Here is a 21,045-nt window from a genome sequence, read left to right as displayed (position 1 = left end):
CTTTCTCGGATCGGTGCAGGTCGAATGTCAGCGGACATGTCACCACTGACATCCGTTGCTCCATAGAGGTCTATGGATCATCCATTCAGGTGCGCCTAAAAAACTGACAGGCAGACCTAAGCGGATCGTCCGCGTGAAAGGGGCCTAACTATATTAAACATACAATGATGAGCCCTAACATTATAACCACTGAGAGGTAAAGTGAAAAACACTGATTATCTCATTACAGTGCCTTCTGAAAGTGAGTGGGGTATATTAGGCAGCAAGTGAACATATTGTCCCTGAAGTTGATGTGTTGAAAGCAGAAAAGATGGGCAAGCGTAAGGATTTAAGTGACTTTGACAAGGTCTGAATTGTAATGGCTAGATGATAGGGTCAGAGCTCTTGTAGGGTGTTCCTGGTCTGCATTGGTCAGGCCGACCAAAAGTGGTCCATGGAAGGAAAAACAGTGAATAGGGTTATAAGTGGTCAAGGCTTATTGATACAAGTGAGGAGGAAAGTCTAACCTGTATAGTCCAATCCAATAGAAGAACTACTGTAGCCCAAATTGCTGAAAATGTTGGTTCTGAGGTGTCAGAGTATTGCAGTTTGTTGTGTATGGGACTGTGTAGCTGCAGGCCGGTCGGGTTCCCATGCTGACCTGTGTCTGCAGCCAAAAGTGCCTACAATGGGCACATGAGCAACTTGGAACAATGGTAGAAAGTGGTCTGGTCTGATGAATTTAACTATTTCAGTACAGGGGACTTTCACCCTCTTCCTGCCCACGCCAATTTTCAGCTTTCAGCGCTGTCACACTTTAACCACTTGCCGACTGGCTCATACTGATATACGTTGGCAGAAGGGCACGTATATCAGCGGCAAAAATGATATCCCATGTTGCATTCAGCAGCCAGTACCTCCTCCAAATGGAACCCATTCAAGTGCGTATCAGTTTTTAGAGGGCAACAAAAGTGTAAACAATCCCTTGACCACTTCAATACTGAGTACTTTCACCCCCTTCCCGCCCAGGCCAATTTTCAGCTTTCAGTGCTGTCGCATTTTGAATGACAATTATGTGATCATGTAATGCTGTACCCCAATTTTTATCTCCCCCCCACAAATAGAGCTTTCTTTTGGTGGTATTTGATCACCCCTGAGATTTTTATTTTTTGCCAAACAAATGAAAAAAGACCGAAGATTTTCTTTATTTCTGTTATAACATTTTGTAAAGAAGTAGGTTTTCTCCTTCACTGGTGATGACCACTAATGAGGCTGAACTGACAGGCACTGATGGGCACTGATGAGGAGGCACTAATATGAAGCACTGATGGGCACTGATAGTTGTCACTGTTATGGAGCACTGATGGGCACTGATGAGGAGGCACTAATATGCAGCACTGATGGGCACTGATAGGCAGCACTGATGGGCACTGATAGGTGGCACTGATAAGCACAGATGGGCAATGCTGGGCACTGATAGATGGCACTGATAGGCAGCACTGATGAAAAGGCACTGCCGGGTATTACTGATGGGCATTGACAAGCATTACCAATGGGCACTGATTGGCATCATAGGTGGGTATTGATTGGCATCACATGTGACATCACAGGTAGGCGCTGATTGGCATCACAGATGGGCACTGATAATCACTTAATGATTATCAGTGCAGACCCCCTATCAGGAGAGATACTTATAAGCTCTCCTCCACTCACACCCTATCAGCAGTGAATAGAAGAATGCCGATAACTGGCACTTCCTGGTAACGCTGTGATCAGCTGTGATTGGACACAGCTGATCATGCGGTAAAGAGCCTACATCATAGGCTCTTTACTGTGATCGGAGATGCGGTGTATCAAAGCAACACACTGCACCATTGATCACTGCATTTTGCTCTCCGGGGGGGGGGGGGGGGTGTGCACGAGCGGATTGCTCTGCTGGATGTCATATGACGTTCAGTCAGAACAGTGGAGCCACCACCTGGTCATCATTTTGCTATAGGAAGGGTGGGATGTGGTTAAACACCCACAAATGTTAAACAAGAAACTGCTAATGTAAAGCTGTCCCAAAACCATTATACTGTCTCTTAACATTATAAGTTGGCATTGGCTACAGAAAAAATAGACCTTTCCTTGAGGACCGGGTAGAGGGAGAAAGATGGGTTGGCATTTGTTTGTTTTTCAATCTACCAATGTTTTGAACACCCTGTGATTGTTCCTCTGCTGATCATTGATCACCTTACCTTGAATCTTCTGGTGTTTTATCATCACCAGCAAGCCGAACTGTAGGGTGCTGGATGTGGTCTCAGTTCCAGCCACAAAAAGTTCAAAAACAGAAATCAGAAGATTCCCTTGGCAGAATTCGCTGTTCTTCATATCTTTTTCCTGCAATTTAGAAGCATTCTGAGTTTTAGTCTGTGTGAGGCTCGTTCATGGACATTTCTTCCAGCAGTGGTGTGCAGCGCCTCAAAGACTCCCTGCCACAAATTATTTTTTATTTTTTTCCAAAAGAAAGTTTATTGTAAGTGATACATACAACTGAACTTACAGCACAACGATACAGTGTGCTATTGATAGAATAAACCGAGGACAATAACCAATTGGTATTGCACAAATAATAAACAAGTGCCATAAGTCTAACACAATTGCGAGTGTTTGAACCAATAGTCAGTAAGCTTATGACATATAGTTTTAAACATAACATAAAATCCTTTAACCGGCAGACCTAAGTAAGTGGGGGCATGAGGCCCACATGGCATTCATACTAGTGAGTCTGCCTATGTTTCTCAGTGCGGAAACAATATACCGTAGGAACACATAGAGGGAGAATAGTATATCAGTATCTATTTGCTACTGGTGTGTTGAGTGTTATGTGGGGGTGCGGACCACTAGCAACCCCTCTTTGGGGAGTATCTAGGAGATAGAGTTTTCTAAGCCAGATGGGGTAGGGGGGATAAGGGATAGGAAGGGGTGGGGGGGATAAGGGATAGGAAGGGGTGGGATGGGGATTGGGGCAGGTAGGGGAATAACAGGTTATAGGGTGCGTTTAACCATCACATATTTGTCAGGGCGATGTATGGTACAGAACAGGGGATTACCGAATTTGAATGAATGCGGGGGGTAGATGAGGGGAGGATTTACTATGTCTTCGCTTTGGTTTCTTGGGCTGTGGCCTATTTTTGGGAGAGCAAAAGTTTATATTCGTCTGACGTTCTAAAGTGATGCCAGCAGGATCAGACGTTCCTAAATTTGGTAGGTGTGTCTTTCGCCACAAAATTTTTATAATATTTGTTTTATTAATTTAAAGAATAGCTACAACAATACAACACAATTTGAAAACCTAAACAACCTTCATAGAATAAGCAAAAGAAAACAATTGAAAACCATGTGGGTTTCATAGACACCACAATAAAGTTATAGTTACAAATATATAATTAAAGGTGTATCCTCTAGAAGCATATTCTTAAAACATATACAGTGCCTTGAAAAATTATTCATACCCCTTGACATTTTCCACATTGTGTCATGTTACAACCAAAAGCATAAATTTACTTTATTGATATTTTATGTGATAGACCAACACAAAGTGGCACATAATTGTGAAGGGGAAGGAAAATTATAAATGATTTACAATTTTTTCACAAATAAATATCTGAAAAGTGTGGCGTGCACTTGTATTCAGCCCCCTTTACTCTGATACCCTTAACTAAAATCTAGTGGAACCAATTGCATTCAGAAGTCACCTAGTTAGTAAATAGCATCCACCTGTGTGTAATTTAATCTTAGTATAATAATAGCTGTTCTATGAAAACCTCAGAGGTTTGTTAGAGAACCTTAGTGAACAAAGAGCATCATGGAGGCCAAGGAACACACCAGACAGGTAAGGGATAAAAGTTGTGGAGAAGTTTAAAGCAGGGTCAGGTTATAAAAAAATATCCCTATCAGGTAAATGGATGGTGAGAAGGGTTAAGGAAAAAAAGAATAGGACCTTTATACCGGTGATCAGAGATGAGAGGGGCAAGATGGTACTCTCTTCCCCGGACATCGCCAGAATATTCCACTTTTACTATAGTGCCCTCTATAATATAAGGCAGAAAGGATAGGACAAGGGAAAGCAGAGAGAAGCAATAAGGGAGTAGCTACGAGATTTGGACTTACCCAGGGGGAAGAAATAGCAGATGGAGGGGCTGGAAGCCCCCATATCGCAGGAGGGAGTGAAGAGAGCAATCAAGACTATAGCCTTGGGAGGAAGCCCGGGTCCCGATGGTTACTCCATTCTTTACTATAAAAAGTTTTCTAAGAACTTAGTCCCCAAATTATGTGATTATTTTAATGCAGTGGGAGAGGGAGAGAAGCTTTGTGAGAAGTCAATTCTAGCATATATTACTTTTATTCTGAAAGATGGTAAAGATCCAGCAGCTCTAGGGAGCTGCAGGCCATTTCATTATTAAACACAGATATAAAGATCTTTGCAAAAATAATAGCAGAAAGATTGAAATTATACTAACTGAAATGGATTCATAATGACCAAGTGTGGTTTGTGCAGGGGAGGGAGGGGAGAGATAATTCATTAAAATCTATACTCTTGGCGCAGGAAGTTCTCAGGAAGGGCACCCCCACAGTTCTTATGTCAATTGATGCCAAAAAGGCTTTTGACAGAGTTGAATGGGGGTTCATGTTTGAGACTTTAAGATATCTAGGGCTGGGCGAGAAGATTATGAGATGGATTGAGTCCCTCTACCACCATCCGACTGTCAGAATCAGAGTAAATGGCACCCGGTCTTGCCCCCTTGAATTATTCAACGGGACAAGACAGGGTTGCCCCCTTTCGCCACTCCTGTTTATAATCACGCTGGAACTCCTCTTGGCTGCAATACTTAAAAACCAAGATATCCAAGGAATTTGGGTGGGAGATAGGGAGTATAAAGTAGCCGCATTTGCAGACGATTTGCTCTGTTACATCTCTAAGCCCAGAATAACAATTCCTATAGTCTTGAAGAAATGAAAGCAGTATGGGAAATTAACGAACTTTAAAATAAATACGGCCAAATCTGAGATTTTAAATTTAACCCTACCAGAAGGAGAGCAGAGCAGAGAATAATTCAAGCCAAATTACATGGTGTAAGAAAGAATTGGGGTACTTAGGTATAAAATTGACATCATCCCTAGGCGACCTGTTCGAAGCTAATTATATCCCCTTACTTAACAAAATTAAAGATCAATTGAGTAGGATGCGACACAAAGAATCTTATGGACCGAAAAGATAAATGCAATTAAAATGTTTACACTCCCCATGTTAATTTATATGTTTCAAACGATTCCAATTCCTCTCCCTCAGGATTATTTTAGAAAACTAAAATCCATGGTACTGAAATTCAATTGGGCATGCAAACGCCCCCGCATCGCGTATAACATAATGGCTAGAGAAAAAGACAGAGGGGGACTAGCAGCGCCAGAGTTTAAAAAATATTATGAAGCAATTGCGATTTCTAGAATAGCAGACTGGCTACACAATAAGTGGGAGAAGAGTTGGGTTGACTTAGAAATTTCACTAAGTAGAACAAACATAAGTAAAATGATATGGATATCACCACAACACTGAGACTTAGGATTTAATACAAATATTATGTAGAAAAACAAATTAAAGATTTGGGATGGAATATGTAGGAGACATAATTGGGACAACAATTCACCTTTAATGTCACTATTAGATACAATTTTTTTTTTTTTTTACCATGGAAAGAGGAGCACTTATATTTTAGTAGGTTGGCTAAAAAGGGGGTGATAACACTGCAGGATGTGATGAAAGGGAATAGATTATACACCTACATGGAAATCACTCGGGAATGGGGAAATAAACCACTAGACAAATGGAAACACATTCAAATACAACACTTCGCACAAGCCCTACCATAACCATTGCGGGGAAGGGGACAACTGAGACCCCTAGAGAAGCTGCTGAAGTCCCCTTTAAGTATAGTGAGAAGGATATCAAAAATATATAAAATACTGATGCGGGATGCCGACCATGAATACCCATCCTACCTAGAAAAATGGGAAAAGGATATAGGCCCCTTAAGAAACGAGGAACACAGGAACAAGATAATTAGGTTGGTCCATTCAGTAGCTAAGGATTCTCAAACATCCAAAATGTCCTATAAGTTGCTCGCCAAGTGGTACGTGACCCCCCAGAGATTGCATGGCTATGGTAGAGACAACCCTGTAACTTGTTGGAGGGGATGTTCTGCACTGGGGACCTTTTCTCATCTCTGGTGAGAGTGCACTAAAATACAAATCTACTGAGATGGAATTAGAGAAGCAATTTTTTATATAACAGGCAAGATGATTAAAACGCAGTTGAACAGTTGAACGCAGCCAAGGCCTTGATTCCATGTCTCTGGAAAACCCAGGAAGCCCTGACAATGAAAGAGTGGATAGCGAGGGTGGAGTGGACGATAACTATAGAAGAGTCAATACATATGACAGAAGGGAGAAATACCAAAGGACATGGTGACAATGGCTTGAATTTAGGAAAACAGTGAGGTACCTAGGTCTGATGGAAGTATAGAGTAGGCAGAGAGGGAAGTGAGAGGGGACTGGGGGGGTCTTTCATTTTGTATTTTTTACTTTTGGGGAGAAGGGAGGGATTGGAGCATGTTATATATACGGGATATTAATAATGACTGCAAAAGGTTTTTTGCTCAATATAGAATGTTTGTATATGCATATAAAACTTCAAAATAAAGAATATAAAAAAATTAAAAATAAAAAAAAATTCCCAAGCTTTAAACATCTCAAGGAGCATTGTTCAATCCATCATCCGAAAAATGGAAAGAGTATGGCACACCTGCAAACCTACCATGACATGTCCATCCACCTAAACTGACAGGACTGGTAAAGAGAGTATTCATCAGAAAAGCAGCCAAGAGGCCGATGGTAACTCTGGGGGAGCTGCAGAGATCAACAGATCAGGTGGGAGAATCTGTCCACATGACAACTATTATGTACACATGAACGGAAATTCGGCCAGCAAAAGATTGATTAGAGCTTATCGTCGGAAAATGCGACCGTGTGTATGCTCCATCTGAATTTTGCTGGCCGAATTTCCGCCAGCAAAAGATTGAGAACATGTTCTCAATTTTTCCAACGGAAAAAGTTTCAATCGGAAATCCCGATCATCTGTAGCAATTCCACTGACACGCAAAATTCCTACGCATGCTTGGAAACAATTTGACGCATGCTCGGAAGCATTGAACTTAATTTTTTCAGCTCATCGTAGTGTTGTACGCCACCGCGTTCTTGACGGTCGAAAGTTCAGCAAACTTTTGTGTGACCGAGTGTATGCAAGCCAAGTTTGAGCAGAATTCCGTCGGAAAAACCATCATATCTTTTTCTGATCGTGAGGAACGTGGCATTAGTCATGCACTCCACAAATCTGGCCTTTATGGAAGAGTGGCAAGAATAAATCCATTGTTGAAAGAAAGCCATAAGAAGCCCCATTTGCGGTTTGCGAGAAGCCATGTGGGGGACCCAGCAAACATGTGGAAGAAGGTGCTCTGGTCAGATGAGACCAAAATTTAACTTTTTGGCCTAAAAGCAAATCGCTGTGTGTGGCAGGAAACTAACACTGCATATCACCCTGAATAAACCATCCCCACTGAACACACCATCCTCACCATGAAACATGGTAGTAGCAGCATCATGTTGTGGGAATGCTTTTCTTCAGCAGGGCAATCTTAGGAGAAAGCCTGTTAGCCCTTGTACACACAGTCGGAGATTCTGATGGAATGTGTCCGATCGGACCGTATTGTCAGATAATCCGACTGTGTGTGGTCTCCATCGGACTGTTTCCATCGGAATATCCGATGGACCAAGTTTTACAACTTGTCTATAAAATTTTCCGACAACATGCTCCGATCGGACATACTCCGATCATGTGTAGCCTACTCCGACGGATCAAATTCCTAGACCAAAGCTATTGGCTACTAGCCTGAACGTAGTCCCGTCGTAACAAAATAAGGTCATCACGTTATGTACAATTGGATTTTCCGACAACTTTGTCCGTGTGTATGCAACAGTTTCGGACAACATCCGTCGGACAAAATCCAACGGATTTGGTTGTCAGAATGTCCGACCGTGTGTACAAGGGCTAAGAGTCTGCAAAAGACTTGAGACTGGGGCAGAGGTTCACCTTCAAGCAGGACAATAACCCTAAACCTACAGCCAGAGCTACAATGGAATGATTTAAAACAAAGCATATTCATGTGTTAGAATGGCCGTCAAAGTCCAGACCTAAATCTAATTGAGAATCTGGGGCAAGACTTGAAAATTGCTGTTCACAGACACTTTCCATCCAATATGACAGAGCTTCAGCTATTTTGCAAAGAAGAATGGGCAAAAATGTCACTCTCTAGATGTGCAAAGCTGATAGAGAGTAATACCCAAAAGACTTGCAGCTATATTTGCAGCAAAAGGTGGTTCTACAAAGTATTGACTCAGGGGGGTGGAATACAAATGCACGTCACACTTTTCACATATTTATTTGTAAAAAAATGTTGAAAACCATTTATCATTTTCCTTTCACTTCACAATTATGTACCATTTTGTGTTTGTCTATCAAATAAAATCCCAATAAAATACATTTACATTTTTGGCTGTAACATGACAAAATGCGGGACTTTTCAAGGGGTATGAATACTTTTTCAAGGCACCGTAGATCATATTTCTTCCCTAGGAAAGGAGGCAAGAGACATGTGAGAGGTGGCGGCATCCCTCTTCTTCGTACTGATACTCTTTCCGACCTTTCTCCCGTATATAATCAAGAGGTTACCAGGCTTCTCTGCCTAATCCCTGCTCCCTGCACTACACCCCCCCCTCCAGCTCCCCTAACCACCCCTGTGTTGGTGAAGTAAACCAAACAAAAGAAAAAAAACACATAGGTAATCGATTACGCCCCATTTGGGCATTTGTCCCCTGTTTCCACCCGTTCCCCCCTCTCTTTTTTTTTGTTTTCTTTAGAATGGGGTTAATTATTGTGAGAATTAATCTTTATTGTACTCACTGTAATTTAGAACAGTGAACGTATTCACAGATATAGGATGCCCATATTGGGCCTGAATTGGTAATTATGTGGGAGGGATGGATATGGCAGCACGGTGTGGTAAGAAAAGGGTAGAATTGGGGAGGTAGCTAAGAGTATACCTTCTTGATTTTTCCCCCTAAATGATCATAAATCGTTTATATATTTCTCTGCCACTGAATTTTAAAGCTGGGAGACCAGCAGCCCTGGGTACCAAATGTTGGTAGGCATTATTAGGCTAAATGAACGCAAGCCAAAAAAGCTATTTTTTTAAGTTATAAAAGCCAGAGTTTATTTTTCTTGTCAGGATCCCCCGTGATAGAAGATGGCTTTACAATAAAAACTGAGACTCTTTTATGCATACAATGAGGAGTGTGAATGAGGTCTTAGTGGTTGGATTTTGATTACCAGTGGTAGATCTACCTCCATAGCAGCCCATGAAGTTGCAACAGCTCCTGGGTGGCAAAAAGGACTGATAGAGCCTTAATGGAAAAAAGACTTGGTTATCCAAATATTAAGGAAAATGTGCCTTTTGGATGGGATGGCTGGCTGTATAGTATCCCTGCTGGTAAGATTAGGGTGCTAAGGGATATTCATCATGGGAATAGAAAATAGAGTGCCCACTGACTGAGGTGGAGGCATTGAGAATTCTGAGGGGTCTAGTGTCCCCTGATTTGAACTGTGCTACTTTGCTTGGCTGAGGCCTGGTAAGGCAGAGGGCCTGCAGTGGCAAGCGTTCTGTGGGCATGGTGTCCTGGGGGTGCCGATTTAGCACTATGTGTTTGTAACTCCACTTAAGGACACTATACTAACGCTTTGTTATTTTTTTTTGCACAGTGCCTCATAGACTAGGCCTTTTGGCCAAAACTTGGGCAATTTTTGTTACCAGGCCACAAGGCTTAGCTTGTACACCTGCACTGAAACCTTTTAATTTTTTCCTATTTATTTTACACTGTGCACTTTTTTGCGTGCTTTATTTCACTTGTATTGAAAAGTGTGGGTCTTCAGGCTTACCCTAAAGTCTAAGGGAAGGATGTGTGGCTCTTAGGTTCCCTCCTCACTTTCTCTCTTCAGGACAGCCCCTCACCTATTACTTGTTGCTTGGCTTCAGCTGACCATGAGGTGCAGGGTTTGCTTAGGTGGACTTTTGTCAAGATGAGCCTAAAGCCTCGCACACACAATCGGACTTCAAACAAACTTTCCCGTGGATTTCTGTCCAAAGGGCGTTGGCCATGAACTTGTATTGCATATACACGGCAGGACTTTTTTAGTCAACTTTCACCAAATCACATGGTTTTTCTTCTCTTTACCGCCAACTTTGGTCAACTTCTGTATTGTTGTCTGATCTTTTGCATTGGTTCTGAGCATGCCTGTTTGTACTTTGGACTTAAATCCGATGGTTTTCTGTACACATGATTGGACTTTGCTCCATCAGACTTTTGTTGCCGAAAAGTTTGTCTGTTTGCAGAACGAACTTTTGTCCGATGAAAACCGAAAAAGTTTGTCCGATGGAGCGTACACATGGTCGGTTGTTGCCTTAAAACAGCTAATTTGCATGTTTGTTGTCAAAAAGTCTGATCGTGTGTATGGGCCTTAAGTGTGTCTTGCCCCTGTCATTATCTTGTGTGTGTATGCATACACTTTTTTTGGTTCACTTTGGTATTTTGTTTTTGTGCACAGCATTGTGGGCTTGAATAAACAAAAATAAAATAGTCACCAAAGTTACACTAGTGCACAAAACAAAGTACCAGACCTGGACAGACATGCCCTCTGAGGGCATGTGTGCTGAGAGATGTGGCCACCTGCCATGTGAGGTGTGGAAGTGACCCATGATTATCTCTGTCACAGGGATGTAGGTATACCTAACCACAGTGCCCGGAAGATATTTGAGCTGGAACGCTCTGTTTTTCAAGCATGCTTGTTAACAGTGCAGAGGAAGTATTCAACAGGAATTGCATTTACTAGAAATGGCATTTACTAGGCTGTGTCTCTGGCCAAGACTATAGCCATACGTCTGTGACAGGCTGTTACAGGCTGTGACAGGCTGTGAAAGGCACCCCCCCCCCCCCCATTAGATTCATGTGAGTACATATTTGTTTTTAATTATTATTTGTCAAATAAAACTTTTTATTTCACCAGTAATGTGCTTCCCTTTTGATTGGGGGGGGGGGATACAGGACTATGAAGAGATTGAATGGTGTTAGAACCTCACCTGGGCTTTACCATAAAATTATCTTAACGCAGTTATCTGGCCAGGGACCTACCCTACTAACTTCTACACTTTATAATCTAATTGCCCCAGTAATAAAAAACAAAACAAAAAATAAATAAAAACAAATGTATTACCTTAGTCCATGATCATGTCTTTCTTCTTGACTAGACTGCAAAGGCCTTTCTTCAGGTGCCCACATTACTGTCTGGTGATGTGAATACTTCCCATTGGCTACCTATTGTTAGGGTCCTTAAAGATTCTTGAAAACTCCAGTGGGGGCATTACATCATACTAAGGGGCAGTGATAAAACTATCAGTCTTCGCTGCCTAAAGAGAAGCTCCAGGAGGGCCATGTGACAGTGGACTCAGTTAAGTAAACAGACCCTTGGGTTTAAAAGATTATGATTGAATTAAGTTTGTGAATGGGTGGGAGTGGCATGGGTTGGAGGTATGAAGGGGGACAATAGCATTGATGGATCACTGCATCACTACTTTATCTCTAGCAGTCAATTCTATAGAATGCTTTATGTGTGTGTTCTAGGTTTCCCCTGATACATTTGCAGAGGATTATGGATCTTCAGCACAATGGTCACGGGTAGTGGGTATTGGGTGAGATACTTGAGAATTGAGAAATCCAAAAAGATCTTGAGGTCAGGCTAGAATAATTAGAAAAGTGCCAGAGGGTCAAGTACAGAATAAATAGAACTCAAGTGAGGCCTAAATGGGACCAAGGCGGAGATCTGAAAAATAGCAGGTGAGGCAAGGGTCGACTTGATAGACCCTCAAACTGTCAAAGCAGAAATAAGTGGAATTGTAGTTGGAAGTCATTTTTTCAGGGCAGGAAAATCATTGAAACTCGGTCACTGTTGGAAAGGAAAAGCCAAGAACATGACAGATCCAGCTAGTAAAGAATCACACCTACATAAATTGCAGTCTCCTAACATTTTTGTAGCTAGCTTTTCTATTCTTGTTTTTTATGCAATCCATTTTATTTTAGAATTAGTAATAGGTCGAATTGTAGGCATGGCTTGTTTGACATCTACGACTTGTAATAACTGAATTCAGAAAGTGAGTAGAAATAGTGTTAAAATTGGAGTTTGTTTTCTGCAGAGGTCATAAAAGTCAGAAGGCTTTCCATAATCTTCTTGAATAAAGTTTGAAGGGCTAGATAATCTGGCATCTTTTTTTATGGCCATACAGAAAGTGATGGCACACAGGCCAGGCAGCCGAATTAGGTTTTAACTCTTCCTACCTGTCCCCTGTCCTGAATTTGAAACATGTTGGCTGGGGTTTCACTTTCATTTTGAAACGTATAACTTTGAAATTTATAACAATGTAGTTTAACCAATGGTACAGCCTCATGTATACAGCCCATTACCTTGTTAGCCTGAATAAGGAAGCAATCTATGAAGTCTCGGGGGGACTCTGGATCCAGAGATATCCTGTGGGAGTTAATTTCCTCACTGATGAAAGATTTCACATGCTCACAGTCTACAAACACCTTCTGATGGGGACCCGGAAGATGCTTCATTAGATTTTCAAATGTAGCATATGCCTGGGAAGGGAGAAGAGCAAATTTCCATTTTATACAGTACAGTATACAAAAGTTCTATAGCTTACTCTCAAAGTTAACCTATTCCCTAACTGAGGACAGGAAGGTATTTACATATATTCACAATCAGTAAAAGAGCTTTAAAACAAGTCATCACCAGCCTCTGTAGATGCAGATGTAGCTGTATAATTTTCTTTGAACCCAGTAAAGCTTTAAATAAGGAAAAAAAGCACTGACCACTCCTAGAGGCCTTCGGACAAAATGTAACAGATTGTTGGTGATGCAGAGAAATTTCAGGAAGTTCTCGTCCTCATAGTCCAATCGCCGCCCAAATACCACTAAGTTAATCACATTGTTTACCGCACGCCCGAGAACTGTGTGCGGATTGAATGCTTTACCTAGGGAGGCAAGGAATAAACATTAATACAATATGGGATCTTATCGCTTCTCAACCTTTTGGCTAAGATCAAGTATAGTAACTGTTTTTATCGGTGTCCAGTAGGGGCTCTCCACTGTCATTCTGGTCTTTTGGCAGGAATGGCTGACAGAGATTAAACTGGATGGACTGTTATCTTTATTCAACCTTATCAACTATAGTATCTCTGGAGGTAAGATGGGGGTCCTTAGGGACCTTCATCAGAATCCAAATTAAGAGTTCACTGGATAAGGTTTGGTATTACTTCCCTAGTGTGTGGAGAGCTCAGGGTCACTTTATTATTTGAGTGGCGTTTCCTGGGTGGGCTGATGGCTGGAAATACAAGAGCATGTGCTGGCAAACATCCCCTGAGAGTGGCAACTATGCCACGCTAGATTAACACTATGGGTTTGCGACCCAAATGTGTGAAACTGCATTAGGTCATGACTCCACTTTATTTTTTTTCTGCACTATGTCTTATGACCTAGGTCTTTTGGCTGAGACTGGAGCAATTTTTTTTAACTGGCCGCAAGGCCTAGCCATTATATTATACACTGCCACCTTTTTGTTTTTCTATCCACGCATCACTTTCTTATTTTTATATGTGCCTTTTCCAATCCATTACGGATGGGAGGCTGTGGCCCTACCAGACCTACCCTAACCTAAAGTCTAGGGGAAGTGGTGTGGTATGGTGTCTCCTTTTGGTTTGGGAGAGCCCTTAATACAGCTAGCCACGAGGAGAGTTTCTGCCAGGCTTTTTGTCTAGATGGCCTAGGGTGCCCTTGTCCATGTCAGAAACCTTAAATCATGGGTGGGGGGGTCAAGGAAGGTCCATATATTTTGGGAGTTTATTTGCCTCTTGGCTAAGATCAAGTGTTGTAGCTGGGATGACTGATGTAATAGTATCCCTGCTGGTATGATGGGGTCCTAAGGGATCTCCTTTATGGGAAGAAATCTGATTTGAGCACACACCATGTAAGGTGTGGGTTGGCAGTACTTCTCCAGTGTGGAGGATTCCAATGAGCACTAGATTGAATGATGCTGCCTTGTTTGACCAGGGATTGGGAAGGCAGAGAGTCTGTGGTGTTAAGTGCCCCCAGGAGTGGTGATCACTTGTAATATTGCTATAGGTTTTGGACCACACTGTGAAAAACTGCAGGACCAGGACCAGGGCAATTTTTGTTGCCAAGCCTTAAAGTGAATGTAAACCCTCACATAAACCCAGTGAGGTGAACAGCCCAAGATGATACACAGGGATCACAGGGGTTTTACATGTATATCTTCTGTCTTCCCCTCTATATACTATTTAGAAAGTGCATGTCCTGTTAGATTTTTCACTTTTTCATTCATTTGTAGGAGTGGATTATTGCTAGACACTGAGAGAGCCGATTGGAGGAAAGGCACACACCCCCTCCCCACACATGCAGAGGTTGCCTGTGAATAGTTTAGCAGTCTGCAACCTCCCCCAAGACACACATCTGGCTTCAGTCTCGGAGAGCTTATCAAAAGCTATCAGGCTGATAACAGAAGAATGGAGCAGGACACAGCTACGGGGAACAGTGCTTTGAAGAGAGATAACAAAACACTACAGATATATGTGCTTAGCTCAAATTTAATGAATTGGGTGTACATCTTCTTTAAGGCATTGGCTTTGGCTGACAATAAGGAGCGGGGTCTTCCGGGTCTTTTGGTTAGGTGGACCTTGCCCCTGTCAGTAGCCTTGTGGCCTAAGGGCCACAGAAGGGTCTATACACTTTGGGACCAAAGATACACCCTAGTGCACTTTTTTTTTTTGTGTGCGTGTGTGTGTATGTGTATAGGCAGGGTGCATCATGGTGCAGGGAGAATGACACGCATATTCCAAGTGTGATGAAAGAACTTATATTGAAATAAAACAAAGGCAGTTCACTATAAACCCAGTATGTAACTATAGTATGCAACTATTAATGGGGTGGGTAACTACATGGCAAATGAGGTTCAATGTAGAAAATTGTTTAAATAATGCATTTGGGTGGCAAAAATATGAATGCAATCTATACACTGGGGGAGAACCTCTGGGGGAATCTAGGATGGAAAAGGACCTGGGGATCCTAGTAGATGATAGGCCCAGCAATGTCATGCAATGCCAAGCTGCTGCTAACAAAGCAGAGGGCAACAAAGCTAATAAAGGATCTGAAGGATATTAGTTATGAGGAAAGGTTGTGAGCACTGAACTTATCCTCTCTGGAGAAGAGACGCTTGAGAGGGGATATGGTTTCAATATACAAATACCATATCGGTGACCCCACAATAGGGATAAACTTTTTCGCAAGAAGGGAGTTTAAAAAGACTTGTGACCACTCATTAAAATTGGAAGAAAAGAGGTTTAACCTTAAACTAAGTAGAGGGTCCTTTACTGTCATAGCGGCAAGGATTTGGAATTCCCTTCCACATGCAGTGGTCTCAGCGGAGAGCATTGATAGTTTCAAGAAACTATTAGATAAGCACCTGAACGACCGCAACATACAGGGATATACAATGTAATACTGACATACTGTATAATCACACACATAGGTTGGACTTGATGAACTTGTGTATTTTTTTAACCTCACCTACTATGTAACTATGTAACTAAGACAACTCAACTGTGAACACTCACAGATCCAGCAGCATGTAGAGAGCAGGTTTCAGCCTAACTGACAGCATCTGTTAGAAGGGCAGAGTGTGGCCTAGCCACTTTCCCTCCTCATCAAGAACCTTTCCTTGCCACTAGTTCTGACCGTAACAGATGGGGTACCTGTCCCTACTCTACCCACTAATAAAATGCACACCAAACCTAGGAGCCAGGGCCTTAAATAGGCTCTGCCTGACCCAAGATGGCTGCTAGAACCACATGCAGCGACAGCATCCAATTCAATAGCTTCCACAGTGACCCAGGAAACCATAGAGGAACCATGTTCCTCTTGACTTCCTCTACAACTGCAGTGCAGCTGTGGAAGAGCACCACCTGCATTGGAGAAAGTAGACTGCATCTGCCTACGTGTGTTCACATGCGCTTTTTGATTCACTTTGGTGTCTTCAAGAGCTTGAAAACCTTCCCTTTGGGAGGGGACCTATGACACATCCTTTTTACTTTTTTGGTTCAGGTGGTGTTTATTTTTTTGTGCACCCTGTTGGGATTTGATAAAAAATTTGACCTTGTAGCCTCTCAAAGGCTGGGACTTATGACCTGGTTATTTATTCTTCTGGGCACCATTCTACATTTACACTTCCTGCCCAGGCCAATTTTCAGCTTTCAGCGCTGTAACATTTTGAATGACAAGTCCGTGGTCATGCAACACTGTACCCAAATAAAATTTGTATCATTTTTTCCCACAAATAGAGCTTTCTTTTGGTGGTATTTGATCACCTCTATTTTTTGCGCTATAAAAACAAAAAAAGAGAAACAAGTTTGAAAAAAACACAATATTTTGTAGTTATTGCTATAATAAATATCCCAATTTAAAAAAAAAAAAGTTTAGGCCTATATGTATTATTCTACATATTTTTGGGAAAATAATAAAAATAAAAAAATCGCAATAAGCGTATATTGATTGGTGTGCGCAAAAGTTATAGCACCTACAAAATGGGTTATTGATTTATGGCTTTTTTATTCTTTTTTTTACTAGTAATGGTGGTGATCTGCGATTTTTATCATGACATTGCGGCAGACAGATCAAACACTTTTGACAATATTTTGGGACCATAGACATTTATACAGCGATCAGTGCTATAAATATGTACTGATTACTGTATGAATGTCACTGGCAGGGAAGGGGTTAACACTAGGGGGCTATCAAGGGGGTTAAATGTGTTACCTAGGGAGGGATTCTAACCGTGGTGGGATGGGACTGACTAGGGGAGGAGACCGTTCAGTGTTCCTATATACTAGGAACACACGATCTGTCTCCTTTCCCCTTACACACACAGATCAACGTTCCTGCTCTGGCACGAGCGATCGCGGGTACCCGGCGGACATCGCGGCCGCCAGGAGCGCACATCGCCCCCTTGGTGATGCGGCAGGCTCACACGCCCCTTATCCTGCTGGGAAGCCAAGGACATCCTATGACGCCTGCCCAGGATGGGAGATCCCATCTGCAGACTTTATATGACAATGGGTGGGATGTGAAGTGGTTAAAGGGGATACTAGCTTAAACCATGCTGTCCAATAAAAGGGTCAAATCTACTGATCTCCCAGCGTGAAAAGAGACAACACACAGTGAGTAAAATCAATTAATCCCAGATAGCATCAGATTGCCCACCACATATTCATTATCACATTTAACCCTTTGATTACCAGTAACACACACACTATAAACCTCCATTACTGGTATAATCTCTGAACGGATCAATATCTTCGATCAGTGTAGAATTATACTAGCGACACCCCAATAGTATAATGTCCCCAAAAATGCAGCTTTAGCAGGATCAGCCCTGACACCTGCCAGCACCTGCGTTTAGCCCATTCGCCTCCCCAACAAGTGCAGTGACAGTAGATCACGGTCACTTGTGATATACACAAAATCACAGTGTAAAAAAAAGAAAAAGAAAGAATTCCCTGTGGTGTTTTCTGGCAAAATCACAGTGTTAGCAAGATCAGGCCTACAGGTACATTTTATTTGTAATGGTTCAACCAGTCCCTGACAGCCAGGTGCTTTTTTGCTTGTGATTCGCACTAGGTACCTGTAAATTTAGTGGCCAAAATACCCAACAAAAGGTACATTAGTGAAGAGTCCTACAGGATACTCAGCATGACAGATGAGTGCGCTGAGGTGTCCTCACTGTCAGTATCAGGCTCAATAAACTACCCTGACAGATAGCTCTGACGATGGAGTAGAGGTCCCTGCTAAGGTAAGGTGTACCCGACTCTGTGCCCAAGTTGCTGAGGTGGTACAATATCATGATGATTCCTGTATGCAGCAGAGTGCCGATACTAGTGCTGCTCTACCTTTTGGTGAATTGGCGAGCACCAGTGGCCTAGTACATCCTGGTCTTAGGCACACCAGCATTGCAGTAACACTTGGTGACAGGGCAAGTCCCATAAGTGCAGCTCAAGCTAGTGCAGTGGCTAGCACAAGTAGTGTCCCGAAGCCAACAAGACGTAGACGTCTGCAGGAAGTGTGAAAACTAAACGTACGTCGAGGCGGTACCTGGTCACATTCGTATACACAAAATTCCGGTCCTCTTGGTTGTGGGTCGCATTCGGTGGAATGCACGCCGTACACAACGAGGAACGACAAGCACACCACGAAACAATCTGATAAGCGAGCAGCCCCAGTGCCAGGTCGGGCACTGAGTAATGTAAGCAGCCATTTGACTTTATGTTTTTTAAATTTTCGTTTTAAATTAACAGTATTATGCTATGGATATTGTTTGCTCTTTCTTCATGCCCCGTCTGAGCCTATGAGGAGGAAGGTGTTTTTCATAGAGTCCGTATCATATTCCATGTGAGCAGGCATTTACCTGCACAAGCTCAGCTGACTATCTTTTTAATTAAAGTAGTCACTACAATCTGGTAAGAAGACTACTTTATCTTCACGATTGGGTGTCTTCGTGCTCAAATTTGTGTTGAAGGGATTTTTCACTAATTTCAGAAGATCACATTGTATTCTGGTGAATTTTTTTAGATGAAGTCTATCACAATTGTATCTGTGGAGTGTAATCACTGCATGGACTTTGGCTATATGTTTTTCTCCAGTATCTAATTGGGACTATTTAATTAATTATTTTTGCAATTGTTTTTTGTTTATTATTGTATATTTAGTGGGTTGGTACACCACCCCAATCATGTATGGGTGTTATTGTAGTATTTTTCACTCATTTAATGTAATGTCTTAGCCCTTGTACACACGATCGGAGATTCCGACGGAATGTGTCCTATCGGACCGTTTTGTCGGGTAATCTGACTGTGTGTGGTATGCATCGGACTGTTTCCATCGGAATATCCGTCGGACCAAATTTTCCAACTACTTACTAGAAATATTTTCCGATATACAGGTCCGATCGGACATACTCCGATCATGTGTAGAGAATTCCGATCGGACAAAGTGGCACGCATGCTCAGATCAAATTCCTACATCAAAGCTATTGGCTACTAGCCTGAACGTAGTCCCGTCGTAACGAAATTACATCATCACGTTCTGAAAGATCGGATTTTCCGACAAATTTGTCCGACTGTGTGTATGCAACAGTTTCGGACACAATCCGTCAGACAAAATCTGTCGGACAAAATCCGATGGATTTGGTTGTTGAAATGTCCGACCGTGTGTACAAGGGCTAAGATATGAGGTTTTTCCTCTTTTTTTAAAAGCACCCCTATTGTCACCAAATCCCAGCGAATTAAGTTTCTTACTACCAATCCTTTCTAGGGAGCAGCTATAAAATTATCACAATATTAGTTTGATAATTAGAGTATTCACAATCAGTATCACAAGGTATTTAGTAAGTGGCACAGAGGTTATTTGTAGCTGTTATCAGCTGCATGCACACAGTCCACAGATTCTGCAGCGTCCATACTTCCGTTATTCCGTTATTCAACGGCCAACCCAGAATTCAGGTGGAAACAGCAAATCCCCTTTGTTTTTGGAGCTGTTTTTCACGAAATATCTGTATAGATCGATTGTGGACTAAAGCAATTTATATGCTGAGCAACTTACTGCAGCAAATTCAAATACAAACCTTGCCAGACAATACGAATGGAAACATATCAGGGTTTCTGAAATTAAGACATTTTTAGACCTAACCCTCAGCTTTACTAAAAAGAGTTGCATCATACGTTCATTTTCTCTGCTACCATGGCCAGGCATAGATGTAAAAATGTAATCCAATTTATGCACTTTAACGACAATGAACTCGGCCATCCTTGGGGTGACCCTGAATATGATTGGCTTCACAAAATTCAGCCCCTCTTTAATCATTTTAACCAAAAATTTGCAGACTTGTATATAACTCAACAAGTTGTCTGTGTAAATGATTCCATCATACATTTTTTTCTGGCTTTCAAATAGTTTCTCGCCAGCAAGCTTATCAGATATGTGGTAAAAATGTATAAGCTTTGTGAGAGGGCAACAGGCTATACATGTAATTTCCTGATTTGCCAGGGAAAAGACAGTCACGTGGAGCCCCTTGACTGCCCAGACTACATATGATTGATGAGACTTGGTGTCATCCTTATTCAGAAAGGGCTACCACTTGAATGTGGATAATTATTACACGAGCGTGCCACTTTTTGGACACCTTTTTGAATTTTGAATTGGCCCATCTGGCACTGTGTGACCTAATCACTGGGGTATCCCCCAACAACTTGTAAATACCCGACTGAGATGGAGGGGGAGAGCCTGCTTGAGAAATTATGAATTTTCTTGCAGGGACGTGGAAGGTCAAACAGGATTTTTTCATCTTGGCTTCCATTCACACAGATACGATAGTCCACATTGCAAAGGTGACTTGTGTGATTGAGAAGCCCCTCCGTGTCCACAACTACAACCTTGGCATGGGAGGCGTGGACTTCAATGACCAGAGGATGGCCCCATAATTAATTTCCCCTAAGGACAGACGCTGGTATAAGAAAGTGTCTGTAAATGTATTCCAATTGGCCAAGTTCAAAGCTTTTGTACTATACAAAGTGGCAGGAAGAAGTGGATCCTTCCTAAAATTTCAGGAAGAGATCATTACATCCCTTTTGTATCCAGAAGGTGCTGTGGTACAATTTCCCAATCCAGATGCAGTGAGCCAGCTGCATGAGTGGCATTTTCCAGATGTCCTCCTGGTTCCTTGACCCAAAGAGCACCCCA

General features: G+C 42.1%; 1 protein-coding gene and 1 pseudogene across 1 annotated transcript in view; one reads left to right on the top strand and one right to left on the bottom strand.

The window, feature by feature from the left end:
* The window catches only part of LOC143989159 (cytochrome P450 2A4-like), a 71,975-nt gene that overhangs the window by 26,874 nt on the left and 24,056 nt on the right, over positions 1-21,045 (bottom strand). Inside the window, exons 4-6 of the mRNA XM_077489189.1 lie at positions 13,057-13,217; positions 12,646-12,822; positions 2,220-2,361 (exon numbers count right to left, since the gene is read on the bottom strand). Of these exons, the coding sequence (XP_077345315.1) occupies positions 2,220-2,361; positions 12,646-12,822; positions 13,057-13,217 (480 nt within the window). The remainder of the gene's footprint in view (positions 1-2,219; positions 2,362-12,645; positions 12,823-13,056; positions 13,218-21,045) is intronic.
* Positions 13,260-13,484, top strand: LOC143990668 (U2 spliceosomal RNA; annotated as a pseudogene).

This window comes from Lithobates pipiens, unplaced genomic scaffold (assembly GCF_037356315.1).
Source record: "Lithobates pipiens isolate NorthernLeopardFrog02 unplaced genomic scaffold, aLitPip1_a1.2 Scaffold_18, whole genome shotgun sequence".
NCBI lineage: Eukaryota > Metazoa > Chordata > Amphibia > Anura > Ranidae > Lithobates > Lithobates pipiens.
Note: the sequence above shows the minus strand (reverse complement) of the source record. Positions and strands in the feature narration are given on the sequence as shown.